General features: G+C 35.9%; 1 protein-coding gene across 2 annotated transcripts in view; it reads left to right on the top strand.

Annotated features, from left to right (window-relative positions):
• The window catches only part of LOC126297514 (protein capicua homolog), a 329,900-nt gene that overhangs the window by 108,070 nt on the left and 201,267 nt on the right, over nt 1–20,563 (top strand). The window contains exons 5-7 of one of the 2 annotated variants that reach the window (XM_049988400.1): nt 6,611–6,817; nt 7,200–7,330; nt 15,019–15,292. In XM_049988400.1, the coding sequence (XP_049844357.1) occupies nt 6,611–6,817; nt 7,200–7,330; nt 15,019–15,292 (612 nt within the window). The remainder of the gene's footprint in view (nt 1–6,610; nt 6,818–7,199; nt 7,331–15,018; nt 15,293–20,563) is intronic. The other variant, XM_049988401.1, reaches the window with a different exon arrangement.

Below are 20,563 nucleotides of genomic sequence, written 5' to 3'. Positions count from 1 at the left end.
ACTTGTGCACGGCTTTTGGGGAGTCAAGTCTGACCTATGTCTCTCTCTCTCTCTCTCTCTCTCTCTCTCTCTCTCTCTCTCATGCTGTGGATGAATGTTGCCCGCCGAAGCTGGCACACTTGATCGTATTGACAACATGCCCCGTATAGTTCAGCAGGGCTGCATTATATAGCACATGATGCTAACTATTGTGGGGTACAGTAGCCACAGAATTTTATCCAATTTCGTCTCCATTGCTTGTTCCTCGGTTGGACTGCAAAAGCATCCAACATAAACCCTAGAGGGAATGTTTCATTGTAGGTGAAGCATCTAACAAAATTTGACTATCTGATTGCCACAGATAGTGGACACACTACAGTATGGTGTACTGTGTGCTTTCTAAATGTTTATGCTGACTAGGGTGTGTTTCTGTGCTAATGGCCTCACCACAGTGGTAACACTGGTTCCCATCAGATTACCAAAGTTGGCTAGTGCTTGGCTGGATGACCATCCGGGTCTGCCGAGCACTCTTGGAAAGTGATGTGCACTCAAGACTTTCGTGAGGCCAATTGAGGAGCTACTTGATTGAGAAGTAGCAGCTCTGGTCGCAAAAAGTGACAGTGACCAGAAGAGCTGTGTGCTTACCACATGCCCCTCCATATCTGCATCCAGTGATACCTATCAGCTGATGATGACACGGTGGCGAGTCGGTATTGTTGGGCCTTCCGAGGCCTGTTCAAGTGGACTTTAGTTTTAGGGCATATTTCTGTAACCTGGTAACTTTCATGTTGCTTAGTTTGCATATATTGGACTCTGTGGGTGCCTGGGAATGTGTTAAACTCACGTACATAAAAGTGGGAGAAAATATTGTATTATTATTATTATTATTATTATTATTATTATTATTATTATTATTATTATTATTGTTATATTACAAAAAATATTCCCCATAATAGAATCAGATTCTAGCCCTTACAACTGTGAATTTGGTGCTCTATTACTGCTGTAAGGGATATGGCTCAAGAGAGTTGACAGCTCCATGATTCTAATCAGTTAGACTCCTGTGTGCCCTGAAATCTTTACCGATAAATCAGCCTTGTCTAGGAAGAAATGGACTTCTTTGTGTGTCATTAAGGTAGTGAAGTGCAAGACATGATTTTATTTCAAGACTATTCTCCTGCATATTGACTTTATTGATATACCTTCTGTATTTATGGGTTGTTATAAACACAGCATATGGGAATGACAAAAATCCTGCAGTTTGTAGATCACAACTATACTACTATATAAAGACAAGATGTTGTATAACATAATTGCAAAAAATCTCGAAAAGCCCTTGAACTATTTACTTCAAATTTTCACATGATACTCCAATTAACATTCGGTCGGACATAGGATACATATGTTACCAAAACTCTCTTCAAGTTCTTGACCGATTTGCTTCAGATTTTTACATTTGCTCTAATGAACATGCAGGCAGACATAGCCTATATACAGGGTGTACATACACTCTGGGGACACTTTCAATTATTTATTGCACAAGAACCAGACATTGTACAGATATCATACATGTGTCATTTTGAAGAGAAACCCTGATTTTTTAATTTTATTTTACTTTTTATTTTTTTAAATTTTATTTTTATTTATTTATTTTGTGTATACCGCCACTGCGTAGTTTGGTAATTTGACGATAGTCAGCACTAGTCGCAAACCGGGCGAGTTCAGGTGCATAGCAAGCTTTCTGTGTGCTGGAGTTTGACAAAAACAAAAGTGTGCTACAGCTGTTCAAAGGATGTTTAGAAACAAGAAGCCACCAACAAAGATCTGGTGTATGTACCGCCTCTACCACGTGATGTAGCAGAGATCCGGGAGAGAATGCGGGAAATGACTGCCACAGTTGCCATGTTGGGAAGGGGAGGGCAAGAATTTGATTACCATATTGACATCTGTTGTGGCACTCATGGTTCACATACCAAATGTTATATATAAAAAAAAAAAAACTTTAAGAGTTTCTCTTCAAAATGCAATATGTATGACATCTGTAAAATGTTTAAATCTTGTGCAATTGAAGGTGTTCCTGGACTTCTGTACATCCTATATTTTTAATGCATATAATAAAGGGGAAATGTTGTTACTAAAACTCTCTCTCTCTCTCTCTCTCTCTCTCTCTCTCTCTCTCTCTCTCTCTCTCTCTCACTAACTCGCTCACACGGTGATTCAGCTGCCCCTACCAATGTCACTTTATACAGCCCCACTTGACAGAACAATGTTGTTTGGTCAATTCACTATGGAGATGTGAAGCACATTTCTAAATGTCACAGAATAACTGGCAAAATATGCAAAGATGACTTATACCTATTGTGCAAATTATGTTTATGATACTGTTTTAGCACATTAAATGCTAAGTGACAAGTTAACACAGGGAAGCATGTATTAATTTTTTCATTGGGTTATGTATTGGAAAGTTGTTACTTCACTGCTTCCCACTTTGATATTTCCTGTTAATTTTGTTGTTTCCAACAGTGAAACACACTGTATAAGGCAACATTTCAGAACCATTTGTGAAAGATTAAGTATTCTAAATTGACTAAAGTCACTGGAACATCCAAAACCTGTTTAACAACACCTCTAATCACACAAAGGAAGGTTGGAGACATGTGGATGCTCCAAAAATACCGTTAACTCAAGGCCAATCCTCACTTGTATTTTTTACGGTATGATTCTACTTACTAACAGTTGTCCAAAGACCTGGGAGGGAATTTAATATCGACTACATGGCTGTCGCCTGTCTGGATACTGTTCCTGATACAGACGTGGTATGTGTTGCACAAAACGACATTGGTAGGAGCAGCTGAAAAAAAATTTTACACACACACAGGGGAAATGTTTGCGAACATCTCATTAATTTCTTGACTGAAATTTTTACATGATACTCTAATGAATATTTGTGGACTATATATTTTTAAATATGTATGCAATATGTAAAGGGGAAATGTTGAGCTGCGCAGAATGGCCACGTGGTTTTAGGCGTTGTGTCACGCACACCACGGCCCCTTCCGCCAGAGGTTCAAGTCCTCTCGGGCGTGTGTGTGTGTGTGTGTGTGTGTGTGTGTGTGTGTGTGTTGTTCTTAGCATAAGGTAGTTTAAGTAGTGTTTAAGTCTAGGGACCGATGACCTAAGCAGTTTGGTCCCTTACGAATTCACACACATTTGAACATCATTTGGAAATAGTGAGAAGAGGAAGGAAGAGGAGATGAACAGAGAGAGGGGGGAAAAGGAGACTAGGACATATATCCAATCACCATAAATATTTAGCAGTTGTGGAGCATTGCCACATTGCTACTCATTAAGGGCATCGGTTATCAAATGTGACTATGTTATACAGAGCTTATCCAAAAAGTTAGCCAGATAGAAGTTTAGGTGTCAGCATTGCTGCCATGTTCTGTGATCAGTCGGTTAATGTCCTATGAGAATAAGAGAACACTACTTTATAATTAGTAAACATTACAAATAGATCCAACTTGGTATGGATGATTCAAGTAGTAGCTGCTTTGACAGTGACATTGTTTTATCCATTATTTCTGTATGATGACTGGGCATTACCCATATGCCTTCTCTTTTTTGCATTTGAAAGCGTCAGCGTTGTATGGTTATAGCTGACAGCTATGTGGCTGTCCATTGGTGCAGGTTTCATAGTCTGTGTGAGCACACGCCCACTTATACGTTGAATTTTGAATTAGACACTTTTTTGGTGGAGCACAGAGTTCATTATAGTGCAGAAATAAGGTATTTCAGAATAGTAGCTGCAGAATTTAGAAAATTTGATCCATGTTTTAGAAATGTAGGATCTCAGATGAGACTCAATGTGTGTACTTTCTGTGATACTAATTATTTAGAAAAAGTTCATAGTTTATGAAACATCTTGTATTTTTTTATATAAAATGTTATTTAATTTTTATGACAACTTATGAAAAAGTTGAACATCAGAAAATCATTAACAACACACTGATTGTCCTTTCAACTTCTTGCATTATGCTATATTGTTCTAACATTAAAAAAATACGTTTTGCTACCCCAACTTTGTGGTTTCACTTCTCATATTTCTTTGAAATAAAACTGGACAATACGAGATGTGTGTCTTGCAGTCTTAACAACACTGTACATTTTGAACAAATGCATTTTCTGAATTTTTGAAATTAGTAGTTTGATTACAAAACATTTACAATGAGACTACATGTTTAATAAAGAATTTCTTTGATTGGAAAACTCACCCAGTATCTTCTGTAGGAATTATAGAACATACAAGTGGATGAAAGACAGAGTAGTAGTAGGATGCTGTTAGGGGTCAGTTTTTGTAAATCTTCCTTGCGTTGCATTGGGTGCTTCAGGTTGCTTACGTAGTTAGTGAATGGGACTATTGGTTGAGCATGGGGACTCTTTTGTCCTCTTGAATATTATTTTTCTTTTTATTTTAAATGTGATTGCATTTTACTACATCAAATTTCTCCACTTCCATTCCACCACATTATTATGCCTTCTCTCTCTCTCTCTCTCTCTCTCTCTCTCTCTCTCTCTGTCTGTCTGTCTGTCTGTGTGTGTGTGTGTGTGTGTGTGTGTGTGTGTGTGTGTGTGTGTGGGCGCGCGCGCGCATGTGCACATGCACTTGCGTGCATGTGTGCGCTTATGGTAAATAAAGCTGTGCACATTCCTTACACCTTGTTGTAGTATCATTATCTCTTCATTTATATTCTATATTTAGCAGATTAATTGTAGCTCTGTTTTGGAAGCTTGACATCTGTTATGGAAGTGAAGAATGGTAAAAACAAATGATTACAGTTATTTCTCACGAATAGTCTTCTTTTTGCTGCTTATATTTTCCAAGACTTCACCTTTATCCAATATGCTATAGTAACAAATTGCCTTATTTTCTCTAAATTTTCCAAATTATTTGGTGCTTTTATCAGGTGTTCTATTCCCCTTAGTTAAAATATTATTTATAGAAAATTTTTCTAACTGTAAAGATTGTAAATTGAAAGTTTTTTTTAGAACATACAGAGAAATCTTAATTACAAGGTGCTGGCCAACACTTCGATGGACATCCTAATAATATCAACTGTTATATAGAATGTAATGGGGTCAAGAACTGTAATGAAGAATATCCACAGCATTCGCATTATTCATATGTTGAGCTCTACAAAACAGTCACAAAAAGCTTGTGTCATTGATAACTACATGAACTTAATGTTTGATGACATTACTGATGGTAACATGTCATTCACTGACCAAAGGTCTTGAATCGACCTTCTAGCAACAGATCTTGGAATCAGTTAAACTGACTATTCTTCCAGTTGTTGGACAACCAGAGTGTTTACATGTGATGGTGTGACATTCATTTGAATCAATGTGGCTTCTGTTTGTTGTTGTTGTTGCCGCTGCTGTTGCTAACTAATGATTTTATGAATATTTTCACATGCTGTGTGCTGAAAGCAATGAATCTGATATTGAAGCGTCCTGACACGGGCACTGTAGTACAATCAGCTTTTATTCAGCCACTTTCCTTAGTTGAAAATGGAACACACATTCTTTATATATATTATGAAACAGTTACCAGATCAACCATAGGCTAACTCAGCAAAGTGGAGTTGGAGACCAGTATATAAAACTTTATACTGTTGCTGGTTGAGAAGAAAGAAAGAAAGAAAGAAAGAAAGAAAGAAAAGAAGAAAGCAAGAAAACATTAGTTTTGACTGGTTATCGTATTTTCATGTTATTGATAGTTTGTCTTACTAACTTTTTCATTTTGTAGTAAAGCTTTTATACATAGTTATGGGGATTTTTCTTTCCCATTGCTTATTGCTTTTGGTGTCTGATTGACCTTTGTAACATTTGCATGTTAAAACTTTTTTAAAATGTAGATAGTTATTATCTTTCTATTATATGCAAACAATATCAGATAAAACTACTGAGATTTGCTTCAAGAGTTTGGTTTGTAACATCTTTTGTTGTGATTCTATCCTTAATTATCATCAAATTCCTTTTATTTCAGCTTTTTTTGTTTCTTAATAACTGGAAACAGTTTTAGTAATTTTGTTTGCTTATTTGGAAGATATAATTAACTGAATGTACTGTCAGATAACATGGTGCACATTACATTTTGTATTTGCTTTTATAATGCATGCCCCACACCCAAGGCTCCTTAAAATAACCCTGAGTGCGCTTCTGCCCACAAATCTTAGAGACATGTGTAATATGAGAGTTCATGTGGTCACATTGTAGGTTCTATACTTTTTTTTTCTGTGTTAGATGGGGACTGGGTTTAGTGAGAGTAGTTTACCTTGTATAGACTGCGTCATTTCTTTTTTCTTAAAAATACAGGCAATATGAAATTAGAATGCCAGACAGAAAGGAGGATGACTGATAAATTGCAGGTTTTATTCAGAAGTTTGTCAGAATAATGAGGAAAAAAAGCTAATAAAATTCTAGTTAGATTGCTTCAAGCTTATTTTGATGTAGTATATTATTATGGGTATACATTGGAAATAAAAAAGAAAAAGAAAAATGAAAGTTAACTACAATAATGAAAACTGAGTACACGTGATGGTATCAATCATAATTTTGATGTATATGACAGATCTCAAGCAGCAACTCCACATAAGTATAAGAAAGGAGATGTAGTATCGACCCCAAGTGGCATAAGGAAGAAATTTAATGGTAAACAGTGGCGACGATTATGTTCGAAAGATGGCTGTACTAAGGAATCGCAACGGCGTGGTTATTGCTCACGACATCTGAGTCTGAATGGTAGCAGCCTACGTGCTGGCCCAGCAAACTTTCCTAGGTAGGTTTAGCAAGTACTATTTAGGTCATTCATTTTTGTCATCACAGAATATAACATAAGGGGAAGTGCACTTGAGTAATATTGCAGCCTTGGTGTGGATCAAATCTATTAGCATCTCAAGCAATGTTTCATTTCTTTTAACTTCCATTTGTTTTTATTTTCTTGGTCAAGCTGTTTTAATTTGTAAAAAAAATTAATTAAAATGAATGAGTGTTTGTTCCTGGATAATGTTCAGTGGAACAAGTAGACTTGAGCAGTTCTTCAGTTTTCTGTTTTTCATATGTGATGTGTATTTTAAATGGCACAGATAAAACTTCCATGTGTGATTAAATTTGTATATAGACTGGAAGTGAGTTTTTATTGCTTTTCAATATTATTTCAGGGGGAAGGGTGTTGGAAGAGAGATTGATGGTGAAGAAACTTCCCGTGATTCTGATACATCTCCAAACTACACAGAAGGTCGAATAACTGGCCGGTTTGATCAAGAGGAAACAGAAGCTGCTAATATGCTTGGTGTGTATGTTGCATAGTTATCTATACTTTAAATGATTACTAATACTTAAGATCCAATTTTTTATCATATATTTGGAAGTTTGATGTGACATACCACAACATTCAAAACAAAATTTTAAATTTTGATGTTCTAAATTTTAAGTTATCTCTTTTTGAAATTGGAGAAATAAGTAAGAAAAGTCTTAGATACATGCAATAGCAAACTGAAACATTTAGAAAAGAATCTCGCATGTCCATTTTCTTTTTCGTTCTTTCTTTACATTCACAAGAATTGATGTAGAAATAAACACTTCCAGGACTTGTCTGGTTACTTTTTATTTCTAGGTTTCTCAATTTTGGGTACGTCATTCTTTGGCTTAGTAATTTTCTGTATTGTACTAATAGAGGAGGAGTGCTGTAGATATAGGTGCAGTTCACCACCACTAAATCTTTTATCTGCTTTTCAAAACATCTGGCTAGTTCCGTACAAAATAGGTCCATTGCAAATTTTTTCCAAGGTGGAAACTAAGAGTTGAAAGCTGAAAAGTATTCTTCATTTTCATTCACAGAGTAAAAGGTTACCCCTCTTTTTACCTTGTGGCCTTTTTATTTTAAACTCCACCCAGTTCACAAGTTGCTGGTTGACCAGACTTTCTGTGGAAGTGTATGCAATTATTAATATAGCAGTTAATGCTGACTTTCTGTAGATTATGCATGTGATGTGCTATGGGTCTTCATTTTGCACTATTTGTGCCTGATGTGTTTCAGAAATAATTAAAAAACACCAGATTCGCCCAAACTGTGTATATCATGTATATTTGCTCAGACTGATAATCTTTAATTTAATTTACAAATATTCAGCATTAATCTACCTTAGAAATTCATGCATAATATGCTTCTTGAACAAATTATGGAAAAAGAAGATCAGAACTTGGAAAGAAAGACGGTATGAGCACTGCATCCTCCCAGACAACAGATGGTGTTATCACATGAAGAAATTTAAAATATGCTGTCCAATGTAAAATATAATTATTTCTTATAGTTATAAAACTTGTGTGGGAAAAAATATTTATGCTGCTCATTTATTTATCTTTTCTTCTCTATCACGGAAAAATACATATAAATTCTGTTCATTGGATGGAAAACGATATGCAGAAAGTATTTAACATGTAAACTTCTTCATAACACAAAATGAATAGATTACCTATACAGGACATATGTCCTCATTTCAGTTTTACTGATTAACCATTCTTATTCTACAGTTAATGATTATCATCCACTTGTACAGTGATATTTTGGAGTATCCCACCAAAACAAACTGCTGCTTACTTGCCAACTTATTGTGGATATATTGCGTATTGCTACCTTTATTTTCAACCTTTGTGCTGAAGTGAGATGTAATAATAGTAATTCCCCCGTTTGCCAACAAACTCTTAGGAATTTGTTTTGGAGCAGTATTTTTTCTCTAAATCCCTGCAAATCTAAAAAGTTTGAGTGGTTATTGTACACCATTTTTTTAAGTACTGTTACTTTATACAGTCACCCCAAACTTAAAAATATTTCTTACAAAGTGTTCTGGTTTGAGACTAGAAGTACTGATTACACCATGATAAATCAATCTTCTGTAAGTCAGTTTTCAGGCTTTCATGGCGATCTGTTTACATCTTGAGGTGTCAGATATTCTCCAGATATCAGTGTCGTTTATGCACAATATTTCAACAACGTGACTTGAGCTCCACTCGACGATCAGTGTCAGGTAGCAACTGATGAAGATAATGAGTCACATTGTCAAAATTTATCTGGGAGATACCAAACACCTCAAGATAATCCTCTGTAGATTTTTGTACCTTAATTTTAATGGAAACAGTGAGATATTAATCACTTTGGATGTTATATATAAGTATTGATATTTATATGGTAAATAAAAGAATAATTGTACAACTTACAGATTAAATTCATTGGTTGTAAAACCTTAAGATCTATTTTCTTTGAGAGATAAAATCTGTAACAGAGACCGCAGTGTCAGACTCGAAATCAAGGAAAACAAATTTTCTTGAATCTAAGTCGCACCTGAAATTTGAGACTCGAAATTCAAACTGAGAGAAAAGTTTTAGGCCGCACCTCCAAATCAAAGCAATGTTGTTCCATTGTAATATGAGACATAATTTAGGTCGAATGAATGACGATACAGCTACAGTAGTTTGGTTCGAGTCGTAAGCTTAGCAGTTAAGCTTTACCAGGCAGCCATTGCTAATGCATCAGGCGCTCTGTCCGTATTTATACGGGTACCCTTCCTTTTTCACGTGCTTCGTCTGGTTTGAATTGATTGCTTACTTTTCTTTGATCTGATAACTGCAGTTCTCTTTGTTATAGGTTTTTACATCACTCTAAGCTGAAAATGCATTATTGTACTGTGTCATGCATTGTTTGTCGCATTTTGATAATGAGTGTGTACGACCTGTCGCCACTCGTGGCATGGCTTGCTTTTGTGCGCGCTACCGGCGCTTCCAATTAAAAAGAAAAACAGAGAGGAATCATCTCATTAGTGAAACAATGGCAAGAGACTGCTATTTGTTGTTACTTACACTGCTGCTTTCTTTGATCATAATCAACAAGAACCAAATAATAGACTACGTGTGATAGGAGAGTTTAGCGAAAATTTTTCTCCGTTTGAAAATCTTTGCAGATGCCCCTTCAGTACATTTACATTCTGCACAGAAATTAGAGTCATCTTAGATTTAAAAATCTAGTCAGTTGTCGTGCTTCATTTCTGACTATCTCTATTTGGCGTAAGAATAATATGAATATAAACATGGCATGATATGTATATTCTTCCGCGTTTGCTGTTGTCTCACTCTAGTTTCATAGTTTATTAGGCAGACAGAATGTAAATGAGCTAGCAGCAAACATGAAAGAATACATGGAAAAATGTTTATATTCGTATTATTCTTATGGTGAAGAGATTGTGCATGTGATTCACAATTCATAAAAGTTCCTATCGGCAACCCTTTCTTGTCACAGGTAGGAAAAAATTCTGAACGTAGAGTTGGCCTTATTGACAAACATCCCAAACAGTCTTGCCAGTCGGATTTTCGTAGTACATTCAAAGTCTGCTACATTCGAAGATGAACAATACGGAATTTGTATTTACTTCGTTGGATAACGTATGAAAAAGCAGTGGTCGAAACTCGGGGCGGTGAAAAAAAATCTCGACTTCCACCTTTTAATTTATTTACTGATGCAGAGGTTTCGGTGCCAGTATTTATCTTTGTGCCTGCAAAGTATGCCTCTGTAGCACTACATATATTCAATGGCAGAAGTTAGTTGTGGCGGCACCTACCAACATTTTACAGAACTTCCACTTATTATGCACTCGATTCATAGCCACAGGCAGTTTTTTGGATTTCAAAAACTGGAAAAAAGTGCGGCTTAGATTCGAGTAAATACGGTATATTTCCACAAAGGACTGAGACTTCTGCCTGTTCATTTTGTGACCATTGGCAAGCCCAGAATGCTCATTTTATATTGTGAATGAGTGTGCATGTTATGCTTATAGTAAGAACACGTAAAATGCAATATAAGTTATATTAAATTAGTATCTCATAATGGCATTATCTAGTGTGAGGCAGCAGCGGATAATAAGAAATTATGTTCCATCATTCCACTACTTTTTCTATCTCTCATCTCTGACACACACTACTTCTGTACATAGTACTGTTCTGTAAGCAGCAGGCAAATTTGCAAACCAGATGTTTGTCAAAGTAATGCATGTTCATGAACACACACACATAATATGCCACTGAACCACCTAAACTTCCTACACAGCTGCAAATTTTTGTGGAATGTGTGTGATGAGAATGGGAGCTGTTACACTAAAATTGAACAAAGCTGTCACCGTGTGTGAACAAAGCTGTCACCGTGTGTGTTCGAAGGACAAAATATAATCTTGAAGCACAATTCATTCACTGAACACTACGAAATGCGTGGATGCAGTATTTCAGCGCCAGCTCTGCAGTTAAATATAAGAAATAGGCTGTTTTGTGCATAAACATTAGTCAAATCTCCATGCAGAAATTGGACTTGATGTAGAAAAGACAGAAGGTGCAGTGTGGAACTAAATGGCTCTGTTTGAGTTATTGTTGGCCACATTGCAGTCTTGGTTTCATTTACATTGTTTGACCATATTCTTTTCAATTGTAGTCAAGTTTTGAGATAGTCATCAGGCTCTATTTTGTGCAGCTTGCGTTCTTCTCCAATTGATGAAACATGTCATCAGTATTTTGAATGAGCTTTGCACTCACACAATGCATTTTCTCTATAGTCCTCTTGGACATCCAAGAAACTTTATAAAGAAGATTTGATTTTCATTCATTACAAATCTCTGTCTATGATGATTCACGTGATTGCATGTGTCATCATTCCCCAGTGCAGAAGCTATAGATATAGCTATGTTAGTGAAAGCCTTTGATATAGTGAAGACATGTAACATGTTTATAAATCTACTCTCACTGTAGGTCAGAGGAGTCTCATAGTTTTATGAGCTTGATTACATTTGTGGATTAATACATAATACATTCTTTAACATACCATGTACTTATTTCCTTCTATGCAATAATAAAAGACACTCACAAGGTCACTACATCTCAAATGTGCTGTGCTCCAGATCAGAATGTTTCCATTGTACTGAAAATCATAGATATTCTTCTTTTTAATTAACATCGAATTTAGAGAGTTAAGGCGAACTAAATGAATTTGTATTTAATTTGAGTATAAAATTTTCATCCCTCAATCATTAAGAATAATGAACAGTTTTCATTAGTTTTCCATTTAATCAATTATTTCTGAAACCACAATAAAGGGTTATGATATCAGCGTCCATATTTCTACTACGGTGAAAAGTTTAAGTGAAGTGTGACTACTGTCCATTGATTAACACTTGTTAGCTGTTTTTTTATAGCTGGCTTCAGCCCTTGACTGCATTAAATGACTTCAATGGGCAAGACAACCGAGGATGTCAGAGCTGAGAGGGAATATGGTGAGGGGGATGCACAATAGTTTTGTGATAAATTATGGAATAATTTTGAGATTCCATGAAATATACTTGTGGGTACACTTGCTACAAGTCAGTATCAATTACATGCTCTAATTTTTTTTTTTTAAATGGATACTGAATTGATATGCATATGCGTCCGGCAGGGTAATATGTGAGTTCAGTTTACAGAGATTTGTTTTTTCCTAGTGGGACAGTGGGAGGGGAGATAGCAGCTGCCCTCCCCTGCCCGTGATTTGGCTATGCCCTTGGCAATGGGTTATCCATCATAGAATGTTTTAATTAATATAAATATTACAAATCATAGGTCATAATCTGCAATCTTACCTTAAATATAGATTTATGCTGTCCCGTTCTACTTATCTTTTTTATTTATCCATATGTTAGCAGTATGACTTGCATGGTCCTACAATTGAAGTAAGTAATTCTTTGCACATGCTGTTTTTTTAACTTATATTAAATGCTTAGGAAAATCCCAGTTGTCTGCCATCTGGAAAAGGTTGCTCTCTTTCACACAATAGAAATGTATATTGTGACCAATGAAGATTATATTTTATTCCTTAATGTTTCTTTATTTTTCAGCAATTTACTTCAAGTTAGTTACATTGCTGATACAGCTGCTTCCTCTCTTGTATCCTGCTTGCAGTTCTTTTAAAATGATTTCAGCAATTTTCCTGATTCTTCTTGTAATGATTCTAGAGTATACCTTGCATGCTGTGTTTAATAAGCTCATTTGTAGTTTTTGCTATTGGACCAGTCACCTCCCCTGAACCTCGGAGTATCTGTGCATGCTCCTAATGCAGTCGTACACATTTATAAATATTGTATATCTTTTAATCATTTCATGTGGTATATATCTGAGTAATTCACTAGCTGCTGCTACTTCTTTCTCCTCTATATTGCCTGCTGAAACATTTACTTTTCTGTCTGCTTTTATTTCTGCATCTTCCTCTTCCTCTATAATTATCTGCAGATCCTTATAGGACTGTAAGCACTCTCCTTGTTATATTATTTTGACTGCTGCTGTATTTCTTATCTGACTGTTAAGACATTTCAGTACTTTGTGAACATGTTCTATCATCTATCTATGTGTTTAAATATTAGAGAAAGATGTTTGCCATCATTCCTGTTGAATTTCCCCAATAACTTGATTAGTCCCATTTGACAGCCTTCAATATAACCCTGTGCCCTCAGGTGCTCTTTCATTTCTTGATTCTACACATGGGCTTTTTTAAAGCAGAGTCTACAAGAACAGTACTGCACAGAAATGAAAGAATATCAAAAGGTTTTGTACCTGCTTACACAAATCTGTTTTTGATATTCTTCCATTCATTTTCATTGTCATTAACTGGTTTAACTGAACTTTCTATTATTCACTTCTGATCTAGGTAAAGTATAAATTCTTCTTGTAGTTTTTTTTTTTTTTTTTTTTTTTTTTTTTTTTTTTTTTTTTTTTTTTTTTTTTTGGGAGGGGGGTTGGGTGGGGGGGGGGGGGGATGGGAGAGGTGCGTCTCACATGACTAGGTAGTAGTCACCATGTGCATGTCATCGCTACGTGTACTCGTGTTTATTAACAATTTTGCAATTGCTTTGTTGGCTAAGAAGTAATGTATAATGCTTGTTAGGCCTCTTTCTCCCCATGCCAGTTCATGTATGTGTGGATAAAATGATGGTTGGCAATTCTTAGTCTATTGTCTGCTACAAAATCTTTTAATATTCTTCCATTTGTGTGCAGTACACCTTCTCCAGTGTTTCCTAGTTGATTATCTAACAGCTTACCATCAGTTCTATCACTAAAGTCTGCCACCCTGATAATACAGGCTTTTTCATGAATGTTGATCTAGAGTATGTAGTAAAACTGTGTAGGTGTCTGTTTTAACTTCTAATCTTCTGATATGCATACAATTGTCCAGCAGTATTGTAGTTAATGGTAAGAGGGAATTTAGGATGAACTGTGAAATTCATATGCAAATAATTTTCATTTATACAATGCTCTATTAATCATGAATAACAGTGAAATTATTTGCTGACAACCTAGTTTTTCTTGATTGTAGAAGTACTTGTTTTGTGACTGCACACAGTGGCATGCTGTACTGGTACCTCTGAATAAGCCTCAAAACTGCAAATTTTAAATTGTTGTATGATAGAAGTTTTGTTAAAATTGAAGTGATGGGAAACAAAAATTTTGTTCATACTTTCAAATGCCCAGGAAAGTTTAAGAAGTCTATATTTCAAAACATCCCCTGGAAAGTCACAGAGCTGGAAACTCAGTTTTTTACAAATCAAGTATTGGATTGCAGTACGGTGTGTGTGTGCGCGCGCGTGTGTGTGTGTGTGTGTGTGTGTGTGTGTGTGTGTGATTTCCTTATTATTTACTTTTTTTTAATTAAGAAGATTAAAAGAAGGTAATTGATGTATGGCTTGTTTGAGGTTCACCATTATTAGTAAAGTTGCTGAATTTTTATGCTCTTACAGTATTTATTTTAGCTGACAACATAAGTGTTCTTCATGGTATTGGTTTTCATCCTCTTATTTATCTCTACTCTGCTCATTGAGTAAAATCACCATATTTCCTTGCATTACTTTTGTACCTCTCAGTTTTAGCAACTAATTCAGCAGTCTCACAGTGTGTGTTTTGTATTTTGTTGGTTTTTTCCAGTATCTCTTGGGAGCTCACGCTCTGCAACTCCAGCATTTTCCTCACCCACTGGACAAGCTTCATCACCTTGCATTATGCAGTCTCCAATCACTGTCGGCCCACGACAGAACGTCTTCGTGCCGATTACAAATCCTGCTTCACAAGGGCAGAATATGCAGTCTTCTGCCAGTTCTCACTCCGGAAGTTTAATATCGCCATGTCAGAAATGGAAACAGACGTCGCCAGTGCAACCACATTTTATGGTCACTCAATATCACCAGCAACATGTTATCAGGTCAGAGTATTGTGCGAGTATATGTATTTCACTTAGAGTTACTGACATTTCTGTGCTGAGTGTATGTTGAACTATAAGACTGGAAGAGCTTCCATTGTGTTTTGAGGATATGTATGGTTCTGGCTTCATTTTTGTGTGGATATCAACTATATGTTCAGTAAATCAAATTACAAAGAGCTTAGGTTGAAAATAGTTGCAGAGTGCAGTCATTTCAACATTTTAGCTGTGGATTATGGGAATTCTAGTCTTATACTTTATTCCTTGTCATGTAAAGAAAACTGATCAGTTCAGTAAAGGCTTGCCAAAATAGCAGTATATCTCCAGTCATATTAACAAATGATGGTGCAGTTATTTACCTTTAAGGAATGTGGTGGTGAAAATTCTGCAATTCCTGTAATGATAACAGTTGTGTTTTTCATGACTTGCTACAAAGTACACACCTACTTTCTGTGTTGCAGCGGAAGTTGAAAATATTATAAACTCAAGCAGAGGAGTACAAGGTGTGTGTACATTTATGTGTATGAGAAAAATGTTAAAATTCCAGCTGCTTCTGTTATCAGATGCTGTACTTTCCACAGACAGGATAACTTAAGCTCTAACAGTGCATATCACTAGATAGCAGTGCTAAGAAGGAAGTCACAGTTTACTTTCCACATTTTCATTGAAAAAGGCCCACTCAGCCATCACAGTATTGAACACTGGTGTGCATTTTATCATCTTGTAAGTTGTATCATACTATAAGACACAAACAGCAGCACAGCCACAATGAACCACTTTATTCTTTTACATACAACAAACGTAGAAACAATCGACCTACTGATACAAACTGTTGCTGGACATTAGGTATGAGCAAAGTATGAGGGTGAGTGTCTGCTGCACTGTGCTTATAGAGAGGATGGCTCCAGAAGATTTTGCAGCAGAAGCCGTGCCGTGTGCACGAGTCATGGCCCACCACAGGGGGCCTCTGGTGGCTGGCCCATGCAGATGCCATTGGTGTAATATTTGAAGTGTAGTGTGCCAGCGACATGGTGCTGTTGGATGCATCCAAGTGTTACATACAGGATTATAGGCTAATTCATTAATGAACATAATAAATAATGTGGTCCTACTGTCTCTTGCCTCCAGTAGTCAGGTACTTGGGAAAAATGTGTTGTTTCATGGATTGGCGTTACAGTATATGACATACAAAAAGACAGCTCCTAGATGAATTACTGTATGAGCAAGAGAAATTCAGAAGGCGAAGAGATTTAAATACCCAGAAGAATGGATAGAATCTTGTCTGACAGAAAAAGAAGCTATGAAGCACATTGGCCACTTATTTATTCTGCCACTATGCATTTCAATGGTTCACTCCCTCATTTTCAGGTGGAGAATTGTTTTATTGCATAGCTGTAGTTAGTGAAGAGCGCAGATGCCATTCCACAGCAACAAACTAAGTGCAAGGCTGGCTATGTTGTATCTTTTTCTTGTGATAAAATTGTGTCTTTTGCAAAAGACATTGTAAAAGTTAAAAAAAAAACTGGATTTGTAAGAGTAAAATGTTTTACAGGAGAAGTAGTCAACAGAAGACTGTGTGCTTGTTGCATGTATTCCCGAGTGTACTTTTACACTATTACTTCAAAGATGTTATATATGTCAGGGATATTGTTGCTTACACTGAATAGAAGGCTAATCGAAATGTGCCATTGCTGGAATTTGGCTTTTCATTATTGTACATCACAAATCAGCTATTATAGTAGATAGTTATATACACAAATATTTTTTTCATTTTAAAAAATATGAATGAGATGCAACAGAATGTGGACATGTGTACAAGTTACTTATTATATTATATGGTTATATATACATAAATATTATTTTCTTTGGCACTTTGAAAATATAGTGGACTTGCGTGGAATATGGACATGTGGAAAATTTAGTTATTGTATTTAAATGCTTAAATATAAACCATTACAACAGATCATACATATATATCATATCCATATTTTAAAAAAAAAGTAAATCACATTTATGTGTATAAACATTTAATATAATAATTGAATGAAAAGACAAGCTTCAGCAATTGCACTTTTCAGATATCTTTGCATTCAGTGTAACCAAGAATATTTCTGACATTTTTGAAATAACTGTGTAAGCATAATGTACAGAGGATAGCATAGGCAACAAGCAGCAGTATGCAGCCTTTTATAAACTCTACTTTGCATGTGAGTACACTTTAACAGTGCCTTTCCTAAAAACACAATTTTATCACCAGCAAAAGATGCAGCATAACCAGGCTTGGCACTTAAGTTTTCCACTTAAAGAATGATGTGAACCATCAAAACATGTACTAGCAAAATAAATAAATGAGTGATGCACAAAACTTTTATTCATAGTAATCGACAGTCCCGCCCCTCATGATGCTGTCCTTTATTAACTAAATATTCAGTATGAAATTAGCATAAAAACTCACTATGCACCTTTACAGTAAGAACAATCTTTCAGTCATTGCAAATTAAAACATTACCAGATAATTATCCACCCTGCAATCTCACATGTAACAGAAAGTCCAAATGTCATAAAAACAGGATTACTCTTAGGTTAGAATTGTGGAATGAAGAATCCTCAGGAGATTATTGTGACCTTGAAGAACAGAAGTTGGTTAGCATAGAAGAAGAATGAATTAAAAACTGTATATCCAGCTAGAGAGGATCTCAAACACCATCAGGAAAAGGACTATGTTCTTTGGACTCACCCTTATAGTGGACTAGATGAGGTTGACACATCAGTTATTACAGTTTAATGTGAGTAAGGGTAGATACATGCTCTAGATTCCAAGAAGTACAAAGGGACCTGGCAGAAGTAGGAATACTGAAAACAAAGATTTCCTACAGGATAACTTTAAAAGCAAAAATTGAAGCTGCCATAGATTTCAAGGTAAGAATTAGTCCCAGGACAAAAACTTCACAAAGGTTTATAAATTGGGTCCATTCCCAGTACTGCCAAGTCTAGCAGTCTTTCATATAGTGATTTATGGTTTCCCTGTTGGAATGTTTCAAAGGAGAGGACTGTATGTTTTAGGTGCGACTATTACTACTATTGTAGAATTTTATGGAAAGTTGTAGAGTTGAATGCTACTTATTTGTGGGTTAATTTGTATTTAGAGCTTTTTTTCCCAGTTTCAACCTTGTGTGTTACAGCTGAAAGCAAGATTTGAAAGTTGATATCACATGCAATGTAACTTAAGTTCCATATTTAGAAATGTGTAAGAATTGCTCTTATCTGCAGTGTGTTGTTTTTAATGGAATTATATTTAGAAAACTGAAATGGTTCAAAATTTTAAGTGTGTTGGACTTACATTTACCACTAGATTAGTATGAAGTTCTCACCTGAGGGATATGAAAATAAGATGCCTCATATTGTTAAAATACATTACTCAGAGACCACAGACAGCAGATGTGATATATCTGGTCCAGTTTTAGTTATCTTTGCGTGGTTCTGGTGTGATTGATGGGTGCACTGTGTGTGGCTCCTGGCTGTAGTATATCATGAGTTGGGCTGCCACAGGTTCCCTGGAGCTAACGTGTTCCCTTTTTACATTATGCAGAACATCCCCATGCCAAATCACAAAATACCATCAAGACACTGTCCATTCCAGCCTTCCATATAACTGCTCACTCTCACACAGAATGATTTACAAATAATCACCCACAACAATGAGGACATTTTTGGAGATACCATTATCAATAGCCTCATGGTTCATTCATATCCTTTTCTTTGGTATATTAGGAAATCTGGAGTTATTTAAGAAATAAATGTGTTTGTATAGCCTGAAAGAAATTGTGCAATCCTTGATGAAATTATTAATCAGCATTAATCAGTATGGACCTAAAAAATTCACATTTGAGCCAAATGTGAATGTAGAGGCAAAATCTGCCTCAAAATGTGAACACATAATAAATACTATTCCATAGTGAATTGTATCCAGATGAACCATTTCATCAGAGAGTGTTCTAAGCAGCTTAATTTTCTCGTGTAAATATAAAAAAAGTTACATGCTTTCGATTGCACAACAGCTGGCAAATCCCATTTTGAGAAGAGACTGTGCATAAGAACACACCTGGAAAATAAAGAGTGCATCTATGCCTGAAAGAAACAAAGTATCAGTATGCTCACAAGTTAAGCTCTGGTCCTACTTCAAACAGTGGGAGGTTAAATATTCTCTGTAAGATACATGCTACATGTGACAACTTAGGACTCACTCATAGGGCTTAACCTCTCAGAACAAAGAAACACTTGCATTTGTCTGATAGCTAAAGTTTGTATTATGCGAAATTACACATACTAAAATGTGGCAGCTTTAGATGTGGGGTGTTTATAACTGCAGTTTCATAAGATATGTTCTGAAATACTTCATTTGCCACCTTGGTAAGCAATTGTGCGGTGGCGATAACCAAATGGATCGGGTACCTCAGATTTGCTTTGTGTTGTACATAGTTCCTTATTTTGAAATGCGTGAGGAGACTACTACTGGTCCATTACAGTGCTCAAATACAACTCTCATTGACACCAGAAGGGATCAGTTACCCAGGTGTCAATTTTGCTTTACAGAAATACAGAATATGGATGAAGGCTGTCTGACATGCTAGAAGTAGATGGGACTTGTTCAGCCCGCATGTTGTAGTGTCTTCACTACAGCGATTAGACAAAAGAGTCTTCCTGTGAAGCGGAATAGAGTTTATTTTTGGGTCTACTTCCACTATAAGTACTTGTAGGTTCTATCTGCAGCAACGGGGAGTGTTGGTTGCACAGCCCACTAAAGGGCACTTCAACATGTTATCTGAGCTTATATACTACAGTTTCAAGTTCAGTGTTCTGCAGATTGTGTAATTATTTAACTGGATGGGAAAAAGAGTTGTTCTCCAGTAACTGTTTTTCTTCTTCTTTGTTGTTATTCCATCCTGGACTTTCCAATTTATTTTTAATCAATTTTGTCTTCAAGCATATAGTCTAGAAATCTTTCAGATTTCAATGTCTAACTATTTAAAAATAAATAAAAATGGTAATATCACCAAAAAGTGATGCCACATTATTACATTATGAATCACACTCTTAAGTGTTTGAGTTTTGAATGAAACTAGAGGGTGCATATTTGTCTTCTCTCATACAAGCATGCTTAATATCTTGTTCAAAATATAAAATGAGGATTGGCAAACATTTTACTGTTTATTATGAATACTGATTCTCTAAGTTTCTTTGCTCAACAACCCCCCCCCCCCCCCCCCCCCCGCC

The sequence above is a fragment of the Schistocerca gregaria genome, chromosome X (genome assembly GCF_023897955.1).
Source record: "Schistocerca gregaria isolate iqSchGreg1 chromosome X, iqSchGreg1.2, whole genome shotgun sequence".
Classification (NCBI taxonomy): Eukaryota; Metazoa; Arthropoda; class Insecta; order Orthoptera; family Acrididae; genus Schistocerca; species Schistocerca gregaria.
Note: the sequence above shows the minus strand (reverse complement) of the source record. Positions and strands in the feature narration are given on the sequence as shown.